Source organism: Anabrus simplex, chromosome 1 (assembly GCF_040414725.1).
Source record: "Anabrus simplex isolate iqAnaSimp1 chromosome 1, ASM4041472v1, whole genome shotgun sequence".
In the NCBI taxonomy this organism is placed as follows: Eukaryota; Metazoa; Arthropoda; class Insecta; order Orthoptera; family Tettigoniidae; genus Anabrus; species Anabrus simplex.
The window spans coordinates 1,314,481,639-1,314,495,213 of NC_090265.1; the positions used below are offsets into that span (position 1 = coordinate 1,314,481,639).

The 13,575-nt window shown below is 40.0% G+C and overlaps 1 protein-coding gene across 1 annotated transcript in view; it reads right to left on the reverse strand.

Annotated features, from left to right (window-relative positions):
* The window catches only part of LOC136858808 (serine protease inhibitor dipetalogastin-like), a 171,366-nt gene that overhangs the window by 19,275 nt on the left and 138,516 nt on the right, over positions 1–13,575 (reverse strand). Inside the window, exon 8 of the mRNA XM_068225748.1 lies at positions 7,743–7,904. Coding sequence (XP_068081849.1) covers positions 7,743–7,904 — 162 coding nt within the window. The remainder of the gene's footprint in view (positions 1–7,742; positions 7,905–13,575) is intronic.

Sequence of the window (13,575 nt, forward strand, 5' to 3'; positions counted from 1 at the left end):
AACGAGCCAGAAGAAAAAGATGGCCTAAGCTGCCATGTGCAGGCATTAATTTAACGCCATAGGGCTGCTTCGCGCCAATTTCGACCTTTCCTTTTCTTCTTAAGGCCTACTACACTAGATGACAAAGTAAACCGAATCTATCTTGGGCGTCCATGGCTGAGTTATAATGATTTCTCACGATTTAACACCAAGTGTCCCCCCAAGGATCTTTTACATGCCGACAACTTACGACATGGAGTTTCGAAAGGACTTCTTCCCGCCCTTCAAAAATACGACTACCTCTGACGGGTTATAACCGCTGTTTTGGTATCCGAGGCTGACATCCTACCACTGATCCAGGGAGGTAGCTAATCTATATAAAGCTCTATTCTGTCTGACATTAACAGTCATGCTGAAAGAACGAGAATGTTTCAACAGTTGAAACTGGTACCAGTTATAGTTTCTTATTTAAAAGAAATATTCAATGGACCTTCCATGACGGCAACTTCTGTATTTGGGAAAGAAAAACACGCTTCTTTCAGCGAAAAGCGTGTCTCATATTCGCCATGATCACGAACGTAGCTATATCTATCGGTAAGAGTTCAAACTTCGTAGATCCTGACTTTTGTTGCCTTCCACAGGTATATTCGGAAAATGGGAACATATAGACTGAAATTGGTACTAGAAAATGGTTATAAGAACAACGCATACTTAAACTGTTTAGTGGAAAAACTATTTTTCTGTGAAGTCAATGACCATTCTTTCTATTCTGGCATATGAAAACACATTATGTCCATCGATAAACACGAGGTAGAACACCTTCCGCTGAGATGAGGAATGGCATCTTAACAATAATGTTGATCGTGGATGCTTCATTGTAAGTGCTTCCATGGAAGAGATATGATTTCGAAGATATATAATTTTGTATGCTTAATTCCTTCTCGACAAAATGGCTCTCATTCAGCGAGGTGACATTGTCATTTTGTTGCACGTAACAATATTAACATCATCTATTGGCATAAGGTTCAACCATGTCATACAGTCTGTTTGAAGTTTTCGCGTATTGAAAGCGGTAACTGACAAAAGACGATCGTTAATGCTTCTCATTCAGTGCAGTGACGTCATTTTAGAGCAAGTAGCGACCTGCTGGCATCATACTCATCCGTGTCCTGCTGTTTGCTTTGATGTGTTCGTGTTACAGAGAGCGATATTAGCAAATGGCAACAATTCACTATTCAATATATTATTTGGATTCCTTGCAATTAACAGTCTGGGTACAAGCCATCGTCTCCATTTGCTCACATTATGACAGATAATGGGGTAATTAGAATCTGGTGATTATTTATTGGAAGATTATGTTTAATTAATTATTCGTTTCACGATACTGTCTCCAGATAAACAAAGTTTAGGCCACAAAATTCTCTTCTTCATTGTAGATTGGAGCTATGGGCTTAGTGTAACCGGATTTACGTCCGCACATACAGATAATTAGAGGAAATGTCTAAATCACTGATTATGTCACACACTGTATATGTGATCATTATGATGGCTTCAACGTTAACATTTAGGATAGTTTAGCACTAATACTTTGTTGCCGGGACGGAAGAATTTTGTACGTAGCTGTCCCAGACTCATGCCCCAAATGTTATCACCGTGTAGATCATTAGGCTAACAGGATTGATTGCGGAATTTATACCACTGCGTTTGCCTTATCTGTGACCTTCACCAGAAATCCGTCGGTAGAACATTACGTCCATAGAAGGCACGAGGTCTCACTTCAAAAGAATCTTTGATCGCCAAAGGTTGTATGAAGTTCCCGTGTTAAATCAACATTAAATGAGCCGACGTCGAGGAAGACAAAAAGAGTAAACAAAGGCAAAAGTGGCTAAGATAAAATACGCAGTTACACGTACAAACACTGAAGCTAAGACGGTATGTTTGGAGAAATATGACTCGAGTAAAGTTAAATCACATGAAGAGAGTAATGACTCTAAATTCCTAGACTTCTACGTCTAATATAAGAATGATTTTAGAAGATGCTGAGGAAATGAGACAGGATAAGTTAAATCATATGAGACGAGGCACCCATGGTTTCCCATTACGACCTTTTAGCAGTAGATCAGCTACTTATAATGAAAAACGATCCACTTTTTGCTAGAAAAACCAAATAACGTACATTAGCACTGACTCCGTAGAGTGCGATGATGTTAATTAATTCAATAAAGCTGTTTGTGCAACGGAACGAAATTAACTGTACTAAAGCTAAACAAAAATATCATTAATGCAGAAATTCCGACGGGCTCATCTTCGGGAAGGAAGTATTCTATTCCAAGAATAGATTTATCACGTTATAAACCCTACATACCATTCGCTCTTCTCTTCTCTGTCACAATGAATATTTATCCAGGAAAATCAATTTTCACTCCAGTGTTTTGCACTGCTGTATACAGCTTTGTCAAGAGTATGCAGATCCATAGGCGTCAAAGAACAACTCCAGTCAAAAAGTACACTCAGAACGGCTTGTAAGGAAATACTAGAATACCTGCTCTGATTCTATTCAAATGTCGTATAAAACCTGGAAAGTGTAGCTTCTGTTCGTAAGATATTATATACATATTTGCTATTTCTTTACGTCGCACCGACACGGATAGGTCTTACGGCGACGATTGGACAGGAAAGGCCTAGGAATGGGAAAGAAGTGGCCGTTGGCCTTAATTAAGGTACAGCCCCAGCATTTGCCTGGTGTGAAAATGAGAAGCCACGGAAAACCACCTTCAGGGTTGCCGACAGTGGAATTCAAACCCACTAGCTCCTGGATGAGAGTTCACAACTGTGCGCCCCTAACCGCACGGCCAACTTGCCCGGTAAGATATATTTAAGATTCATTTAAAATTTCCAATTACTCCTTAGATAGCAATTTCGACCAACGAAGGCAGGCTTATGTACAGGTTAGTAACACTTATAATCACGCCAGCTGATGTACCCGTGCTTCGCTACGGAATTCTACATTGTATACAGAATTCTAGACTAGGTAGTATACACGTTGCGAGCAAGACTGTATTAACGTTACCCTAGTCACGAAACGTCATCTCACATATGAAGACTAGGTTATCATCAGTCACAATCAAGTTTTCATTATAATGGCAGACACTCACTCTCCGCCTGCCTTTTTACATCCTCAGAAAGGCTCTTTAGTGGTTTTCCAGTGCTTTCGTATGAAATACTCGATCCAAAAATCCACACATTTTATCATTTTTAACGAACAGTACTACGCCGCCGATCTAACATTCCAAAGTTCCAGAGCTGGAATGACCAAGCTGCAGACAACCGTGATCCGTGAACACCTTTCGTCTTTTTTCGGCGGGAGTAGGAGGGGGGTGAAATATGGAGAGTCCCAGGGCAAAAACTATGCCCTTTCCCTAATCTGTTTCCTAGGAGTACCCGATGAGTCGGAAAATCTCAATTCACTACACTGACGGCGGAAAAATCTATCTGACTTGGAGGCAAATTTTTTCCTCCAAGCCAGAGGTGAAACCCTCTCTTCACTGCTAATTTGGAATGAAATGAATGTAGAATTTAATAAAAGTGAAGAGGAAGAAGCTTTTGTTAAGAAACGGCTCTTTTCAGGGTTTATTTTGAGTTATTTAGGGAAATGTGGTGCTATAATTTGGAATAAGTTAGGCCCAAATAGTAATTCTAGACCAAGTCATACTACCACTAAGTGAGCCTCTCTCTACCTTAGGCATAAGTGTGCACACTGCTCATTCAAAAACAGCGCGTCAGAGTAGGGATCGAATAGCTGGAATACTATAGGCCTAATGAACCAGTGTATTACGCACCAGCAGTATCAGAAAATGTATGGACCAAAGGAACGGCATGCTAAAGAAGAAAGTTTACTAACTCCCCAGCTATTTCCCGTCAGTATTCAGACTGCTATACCCAGTACGCAGCAGTAATCCCATCTATCGGAATTGAGTGGCAGCATAAGAAACAAAGAACATAACAACAAACAATGGTCAATGTAATATTATTGTTGATGAATGTTATGCGCTTTCAATATTGTAGGCCCTCACATTCAGTTTCCTTCCGACTCTGAAGTACCACTCTTATCATAGTCGGCACAGTAAAACTGAATAAAACATAAATGATCGGAAATTGTACTCTCTATAATTTTGTTACGTAGCATTTTTGACATGACCAATAACATAGGTATTTAAAAATTACATTGTAAGCGCCTTCCCCTAAAGTAAAATTCCATCCGTAGTGAATAAAATTGTTTATAGCTTTGACTGTAGTTTCTTATTCCCCTACTCTGTATACCGATTTTCATTAAATGCTGTTAACCATTTTCTCGCGGCTCTGCGTTTATATGGACTTAGCAACAAAAATACAAATTCATGAAAATCTCTGTTATCATAGCCGGTACGGTAAAAATCTATACAAGGGCGCCCATGCCCGTGGGCAAGGGGGGCCCGTGGCTCCCCTCTAGCTCTCAGGAAAAGGAAAATAATCGAATATTGTCAGGTGTTTTTCTTTCAAGAACTTGATTTCAAGTCGGTATTACGTAGAAGTGGTAGTACCGCCCCCGCCAACATACAAGGGATACTGTGGGTGTTATTCTACCGCGGAATACAAGAAGGCGCCATTCATCTTCTAAAATATAAAAAATACTACAAACCCCCAGGTCTAGGCCCCCCTCCCTACAAACTGTCATATGGACGCCCATGAATGTATAAAACATAAATGTTCGGAAATTTAACTCTATACAACTTTCGTTATGCAATATGAATCTGTAGGACCATTAAAATATAAATATTTTAGAATTACGTTTTAGGCCTTCCCCTAAACTACCATTTCACTCATCGTGAATAAAATGTTTTATGGCCTGGATTATAGTGGCTCATCCCCCGACTTCTCATACCGATTTTCATTAAATTCTAGTCAGCCGTTTTCTCGTGATGCGTGTACATACATACATACAGACAGACAGACAGACAGACAGACAGACAGACAGACAGATAGGCAGACAGACAGACAGACAGACAGATATTACGGAAAAGTAAAAAGTGCATTTCGCTGTTACTGTGGACATGTTCGATATAAAAATACCATTCTTTTCAAATTCTGAACAATTTACAGACAAAACTCTTATTTTATATAATAGATAGACTAGCTGATGTACCCGTGCTTCGCTACGGAATTCTACATCGAATACATAATTGTAGGTCAGATAGAGTACACGTTGTGAGCAAGACTGCATTAAATTGCATAGCTCTTAACGTTACCCTGCAAACGTGACGGAGAAATCACCGAACGTCCTTTCTCATATGAAGACTGCTTTAGGGAATTTTCATTGTAATGGTAGGCCCGCTTGCCTACCATCAGTCACAATAATAGGTTGGGGAATTGCATTATAATGGCAGACACTCACTCTCCACCTGCCTTTTTACATCCTCATAAAGACTGTCTCAGTGATTTTCCGAACTGAAATGAGCATAGGTCATTACAACGACGTCAGTAGTAATGGCGCGAGTAAAAGGAATGATTTCGCATGAAATACTCGATCAAATGAAAAACAACACATATTCTCACTTTTAACGAACAGCACTACGCTGCCGATCTAACAGTCCTAAGTTCCAGAACTGGAATGACCAGGCCGCAGACAGCCGTGATCCGTGAACACTCTTAGTCTTTTTTCGGGGGGGGGGGATAGTGGAGAGTCCCAGGGCAGAAACTATGCTCTTTTACTAATCTGTTTCCTGGGAGTACCCGATAAGTCGGAAAATCTCAATTCACTACACTGGTGGCAGAAAAATCTATCTGACTTGGAGGCAATTTTTCCCCCAAGCCAGAGGAGAAACCCCCTCTTCACTGCTAATTTTGAATAAATTGAATGTAGAATTTAATAAAAGTGAAGAGAAAAATCTCATTTTAAGAAACGGTTCTTTTCAGGGTTGAATTTTGGTTTATTTAGTGACTTATGGTGCTATAATTTGGAATATGCCTGAATTGTAATGCTAGACCAGCTCATACTACTACTACTACTACCACCACCACCACTACTACTACTACTAAGTGAGCCTCTGCCTTAAGAGTGCAGACTGCTCATTCACAGCGCGCAGAGAAGGGATCGAATAGCTGGAATGCTATGATGAACCATTGAGTTACGTACCAGCGGTAATCAGAAAATGTATGAACTAGAGGAATGACATGCTAAAGAAGAAAGTTTTCTAACTCCCCAACTATTTCCCGCCAATATTCAATCGGAGTTGAGCGGCAGCATAAGAGACAAAGAATATCACCGCAAACAATGGTCAATGTAATGTTATTGTTGATCAATGTTATGAGCTTTCAATATTGTAGGCCTTCACATTTCATTTTCTTCCGACTTTGAAATACCACTCTTACCATAGTCGGTACGGTAAAATTGAATAAAACATAAATGGTCGGAAATTGTATTCTCTATAAATTTTGTTATGTAGTGCTTTTCGATAGGATCAATAACATAGGTATTTAAAAATTAAATTTTAGGCGCCTTCCCCTAAACTACAATTTCATACAGGGCGAATAAAATTGTTTATAACTTACACTGTAGTGTCTTATTCGTCGACTTTCATTAAATTCTGTTAACCCATTTTCTCATGGCTCGGCGTTGATATGGACTTAGCAATAGAAATACAAATGCATGAATATCTGTCGGTACCAAAGTCGGTACGGTACCAATGTATGACATAAATGATCGGAAATTTAATTCTATATAACTTTAGTTATGTAGTATTTATCGATAGGACCACTAACAATATAAATATTCGAGAATTCAATTTTAGGCCATCCCCTAAACTACCATTTTACTCGGCGTGAGTAAAATTATGTATAGCCTAGATTGTAGTGTCTCATCCCCGATTTTCATTAAATTCCCTTCAGCCGTTTTCTCGTGATGCGTGTACATACAGACAGACGGACAGACAGACAGACAGACAGAAATTACGGAAAAGTAAGAAGTGCATTTCCTTGTTACTATGGACATGGCCGATACAAAAATACCATTATTTCCAAATTCTGAGCAATGTACAGACAAAACTCTTGCTTTATATATTTAGATTGTAAATAATTGTGTGATATTCATAAAACAGTAACGTCCGAGCTCAGTCACTTGTTAGTTGATAATTGGGATAAACGTAAGTCCTCTTAAAAGGAGTTAAGTCCGATAATAACATAGTACTAATAAAGAGATTCATTTAGATATTCGTTCCGTTTCATTGTTTGCCGGCTCCCGTGGTGTAGGGGTAGCATGTTTGCCTCTTACCCGGAGGCCCCGGTATTGTTTCCAGAGTCCTTTCAGCCTACCTGATTACATATGAAAAGCTATCTGACGGTAAGATAGCGGCCCCGGTCTAGAAAGCCAAGAATAATGGACGAGAAGATTCGTCCAACGCGACACCTCGTAACTTGCAGCGTCGCTTGGTAGGACAAGGTCATTCGAGTTTGTTGCCCGATTGAGATTGGTTTTAGTCGTTTCATTGTTGTAGAGAAACATATTCTATAGGCCTACATGTTGTTTTTATGAAATCTTTTAAAACGTGTTTTGTTATTTAAAATGTGAATTATTATTTACTTGCTTTATTATTAAAATATAATAAAAATATATGTACAATTGGCATTCTACAATTCCTTGAATAATATTTGACTGGTAAGCTATTTCGGGCGCCTATTCGAAGCAGTAATCAGTTGAGGAAATCATTAGAATGATTGGTTGTACTCACCATTATCTCTGGATAGTGCACACATAAGAGCCAAAGGGTTGGCGTACGTGACACCATCGCTGCCACATATAGGATCTGTAGAGAGAGCCTCTGGGATCAGCCGCAGCCGCTCACAAGGATTGTCGCTGGCATCGCACGGAAAACCAAGTCGCACAATAGAATCTACGAGCAATACATGAGGAAATGTTAGTGACAAATTTTATGTGTGGGGAAAAACAAGTCTCTGGCACATACAGCCCATTAAGACGAATACTTCCCAGCCAGAAGGCCAGCAAATATTTTAGTGCAACCTGTTTAGCGTTACGAACATCCTTGGCCACATTCCTTGGTTACTTCCGCGTTTTGAAACACGTATAGTGCAATAACTACGGTATACAGAACAAACGTTTTATATCAGTCAACACAGAAACTCACCAACATTTGTGTCTCTTTACGTTGAATACTCAACACCTTTGGTAACGCGGTAGACATTGATTTTTTATCTCTTGATAGGAGCCGCTTTCCTGTGTTTACCAACGTTATTCTACTATAAATATTTCAAATCCCGGAGGAACTTATGATTAACCCTGTATATGCTAGGAAGATACAGATGCTTCATTTAGATTTTAAACTGAAATTTATTTTGGAATGTTTTACATTTTGGAGATCCTACAGTCAGCACAGCCTGCATAATACATTTCCAGTATACTATGTTCGTCGTAAGTGGCAGGAAACGTGAATATTAGGAGGTGAAAACTTGAAAGATGTGGTGCAGCTGCCACGTGGTTCCTAGGTACATCGAACATCGAAAGGAGTCGTTTAACTTTACCTCAGTTCAAAACGGATCTCAACTCTTTATTTTTCTTCTATACGCTGATGGCTTCCTTATTCCGCTTACAACAGCATCCACCACCGCAACCATTAAATTTTACAGATCTTCCTTGTAAACAATATTGTCTATTCTACCTTGTGGCGGCAGGATTACCAAGCTGTGAGGAGGGGGTGCTCACTCGCCAATACGCTACGTACAACTGTCTGTGATAGAAGCAGTCCTTCTTCAGGTCTACGTCAGCCACCCTTAGAGACCGCTCATCGACCTTCCTAATAGCCACTGCAAAGTGAACTTCGACAGGAAACCGGAATCTTTTAAACTGAAAGGCCTACACTGATGGGACGATAGGAACGCGATATATCTCTTAACTAAAGTCTGTAATGATGGTCGCTTCTATGAGACGCTCGTGACTTACCCTAATCTGGAGTCCTATACAATTTCACAGTTTGCGAGGATATTAGCAATATAGGATAAATTGAGTTTATAATTATTTAAGAACCATGAAACGGTTATGACAACGAAGAGAAGTGACAGTCACTGTTACTCTTGACATGCACATGACCACTTTCAAAAAATATTCTATAATATACATTCTTAAATAATCTTTCAATCAATAGCCGAAATCCATAATCAGTAGCCAAGTAAGAGTAACACCACATTTAATTTCTAAATTATGTAACCAGGAAGCAGCGCAATCAATGGGAGCTTCACCGATGAATGAACAACATGGCGGTGTTCAATACTATGTCAATGAGTGCGCTAAGTACAACATTTCTGCGCGATTATGCTCATAAATTAAATCTCTTTCTTCGTCATTGCTTCAAATTAATCACATCAGTTAGGCTTCTCAATCATAGTATGACAGAATTTAATTCCTTTTTTTAACAGAACCTCGAAAAGAGCTGAACTTTTGTAATCTAGAGGGTTCAGATTTCCTCAAGCATCTACAACCCGCTGGAATGTTTATTCGAGAACTGTCCATATTGTCGATTTCAAATATTATGACCTAAGACAGATCTTGATGACATGAACATGATATATGTTGGGGTAGGGACTCATATAATTCTGCTGTTGGGATACTTAACATACTCAAATGGATCAGTTTAATTTGTCTTATCTGCCTGTATAGAGAAATATCCTTCTATACTGACCATCTCTTCACTCTATTGCAAAACAAAACTGTTTCTGATATAGCTCTCTGTAATTCTGAAATTACGAAAAACACTTCAAGTCTGAAGAACATGAGATCATGAAACATCACATAATTATACAATCACCAGAAAATTCTGTAAAATATACAGGAAGATAAATGTATATATCAAAATGTTCGTAACATTGAAAATGTGTAACTTATGAAGTTCTTGACACTTTGATTACACCCTTTGGTGATTTTATACATGCCCAGTATGTTGAGTTGTAGGATCCCTGGCCCTTAATTGTTTACTAACATTGTTTCTCTGCAGTTAAGATCAACCGCCTTCTAAGTGTATTTCCCCCTTTTTAATAGAGAACTGCTGGAAAATGAATTGATAAACATCTACTCTGACATAGGAAAGGACGTGACCCCATCAAAACCTTTAGATTATATTTCCCTTAATGACTTATAACCAGTCTATGTGGAAGTGTAGAAATTAATTCGTTTAATTGTAACCTTTTGTGTGACCACAGCTTCATCCTAAAATATCATGATCACTTTGAAAAGGATAAGGAGTTACTTGCGTAAAGCTATGTTCAATGAAAGCATTTCCGTTTGGAGCTACTCTACAAAAGAATTGAAGGTAAGACTTTCTGCTTACCCATTCAATAACTAGTAGCTTCGCCACCGCCTTAGAGGAAAATTCCGGTATAATTAATATAGCGCAGCTATTGCTACCATAATGCAGCCCTTGTAAGGCTAACGCTTCGACGAGGAGAGGCGGCATCTGGAGTATGTGGAAAACTGCACATTATGGTGAAGGATAGTGTTGTGTGTACCGGGCGAGTTGGCCGTGCGCGTAGAGGCGCGCGGCTGTGAGCTTGCATCCGGGAGATAGCAGGTTCGAATCCCACTATCGGCAGCCCTGAAGATGGTTTTCCGTGGTTTCCCATTTTCACACCAGGCAAATGCTGGGGCTGTACCTTAATTAAGGCCACGGCCGCTTCCTTCCAACTCCTAGGCCTTTCCTATCTCATCGTCGCCATAAGACCTATCTGTGTCGGTGCGACGTAAAGCCCCTAGCAAAAAAAAGTGTTGTGTGTGTTGTATGAGTTGTAGCGATGTCGGTGACAGCAAAGAACTCTAAATCCCCGAGTCAAGGGAATTCATTATTTAAGATTAAAGTAGCAATCAAGCAGAGAATCGAACCCCGGGCCCTGTGAACCAAAGGCCACTATGCTGACCATTGAGCCAAGAAGCCGGACAATTCTTCGATAGTACATTATCTACAGTTCACGAGCATACTCGCCATCAATAATTACATACATAGTATAACTACAGATACTACTCTGAAAATTCACAGCCTGTTTCCAGTCATTCGACCGAGTCAGGAATGGAATGAATGAAGCTCCATCTAGCGGCGAGGATAGGAATTGTGTCGGCTGCCGAAGCCTGTCGCCCTCCTCTGGGGCGATGATTAATAAATGATAGATGAAATGAAGTAATATTGGAGAGTGTTTCTAGAATGAAATATGACAATGAAAACCGGAGTCAGATACTACTCTAATACATAATAATAATAGTCTAATAATAATCCGCATTGCGGATGTTACTGTTTTTACGTTCTCCTAACTACTTTTGTAGTTTCCATGCACACCGAGGTACCAGAATTTTGTCCCGCAGGAGTTTTTTTATTACGGCAAATCTTCCGGCAAGAGGCTGGTGTATTTCAGCATCTGAGATATTACACCCTTCCGGGCTTCGAATGGATGACCCACGCATAAGAATGCCTCCACGTAACGGGGTAAACACCCACGGATGAGATTGGATTGAAGAGCGGGTCGAATTGCTTAACGAGCTTCGAACCGCTCTCCTTCCTACTTTCTGTGCCGGCCCGGCAGCCTGAGCACTTGGGGGAGTGGTACGTTCGAAAGAAAGAAACAAATACTTAAGATGGAGCCTTATGTCTATAATATGAAAGTAGGATCTCTGGGTTCAAATGCCTAGTGGATACTGCTTAGCACTGCTACAAATGACAAGAATCATAAAAATAGGGGTTACGAATACGAATTTATTCAAATATGACATATTAAAGAAATAGACACAGCTCTATACAATGACTCTCCACATATGGGAGGAAAAGAAAATAATGATCCCTTTAAAATATGAATCGCCCATGGGCGTCGTCTGCATAACGGTATGATTGAGGTTTTTGCGATTTGCTATCGTTCATCTTTCCTCATTAGTTCAGACCGTTCATGAAATTTTTCTATTATTCTGTCGATCACACCGTGAGATGATCTGATGTCCCTATTCACAAATTACTTGTTGTTCTTAGCACGAACATAACCGGGGCCTACGCTACATAATTATCATATTAAAAGAAACATTTACATGATACACAAACAAACACACATACCATCTAGCTAAACCCCGGACTCCTCATCTATCACCAAGACCACACAACGTGCACATAGGTTCTGTTTGAACTCAAAAATATAAGCACATAATTACGAAACATACACTGATATATGGATATATACACTTCATGCACAAAGGAGAGCCATTCCTAGAAAGAAACAGCATGGTTATCAATGTCTCCGGCCCAAGGCGCACACCTGGAGCAGCTCGCTCAAGGGCGCCATCATAATCCGGAGTCGAACTGGCCGACTCCCGACCGAGAGGAACTGTGGGTTTCTGTAGATCCCTAGAATAGCTATAGTCTCATATCACCGGATATCTGGGGGAGATCGCTACTCATTTATTAAATACCTTTAAAAATCACCGTGATATTATCATTATACAAGTATTCTTAGCTAAGCCATTTAAACCAAACAGAAGAGCGCGGGTAGACACAGGGCTCCAAGTCTTAATACAATGGTGCAAGGGATCCTTCTGTCACGAGGGCGAGAGCCAGACATTCACACAAAAAAAAGGAAGGGCGGCCATTCACTTCGCACGGCCATTTCTCATTCATTGGCCACGCCAGATTCTTCTCTCCCTCACACGTCCACCCTCTCATCTCGGGGACACATATCCATGGCCCACTTCATTTGTTTATTCATATTATCGTGGAATTCCCCTGAAATACTCTTTTATTCTCTCCCTTCTCATTATCATCGCTGAGCGCCGACTGTGGGCACGATCACTTCTAACTCATCTCATCGTAAATTACTCGGGCATTCGGCCCTCTCACTACGTCTCATATCGCGTATCTTCTTCCCTTGGGCATGGTTTCTCATGACTATATCGTTCCTGCTACAGGAAATATACTTATATTTAAATCTTCTGACCAAAGATTAGAGACTCCTGCCTCTGGGCCTCACCCCGGCTATAGATTAAAAAAAACACTCCTAACCATTCTGGCCAATTAATCAAAAATCACGGGAGACTTGCACATGGTCCATCACACCTACCTAAATAACACAACATGTACCTCTCTCGGTCTGGATTTCTTCTTTCTTGCTGTACATGCACTAATTATATGTGTAAGCTAGGCATGCATTGACTGACTGACCCATGAGTTTCCCCGGCATATACGACAGCCACGTGAGACAGTAGCTACCAACATTTTGACATGGTTTTCCCTGCTCGCCAGCACTATAGTTCCAACCACCCCTAAGGGAAACTCAAATATTCTCCTAACCTTGTTCCCATATTTGCTAGGACATGCTACATATTACTAAAAATATAACCCTCACGATAAGCTAATCATTAAGAAAAAAAATGAGTCGTCCGGTAATTTAGCCCCCTTTGATTTTACTCCAACATTATAAAAATCAATAAAATTTCCATATAGGACATGCATTATCTTACAACATTTTGATATTTACAAAGAAATCTAATCCTATCCCCCGGTTATGTGACATGCTTAGAAATTAGATTTG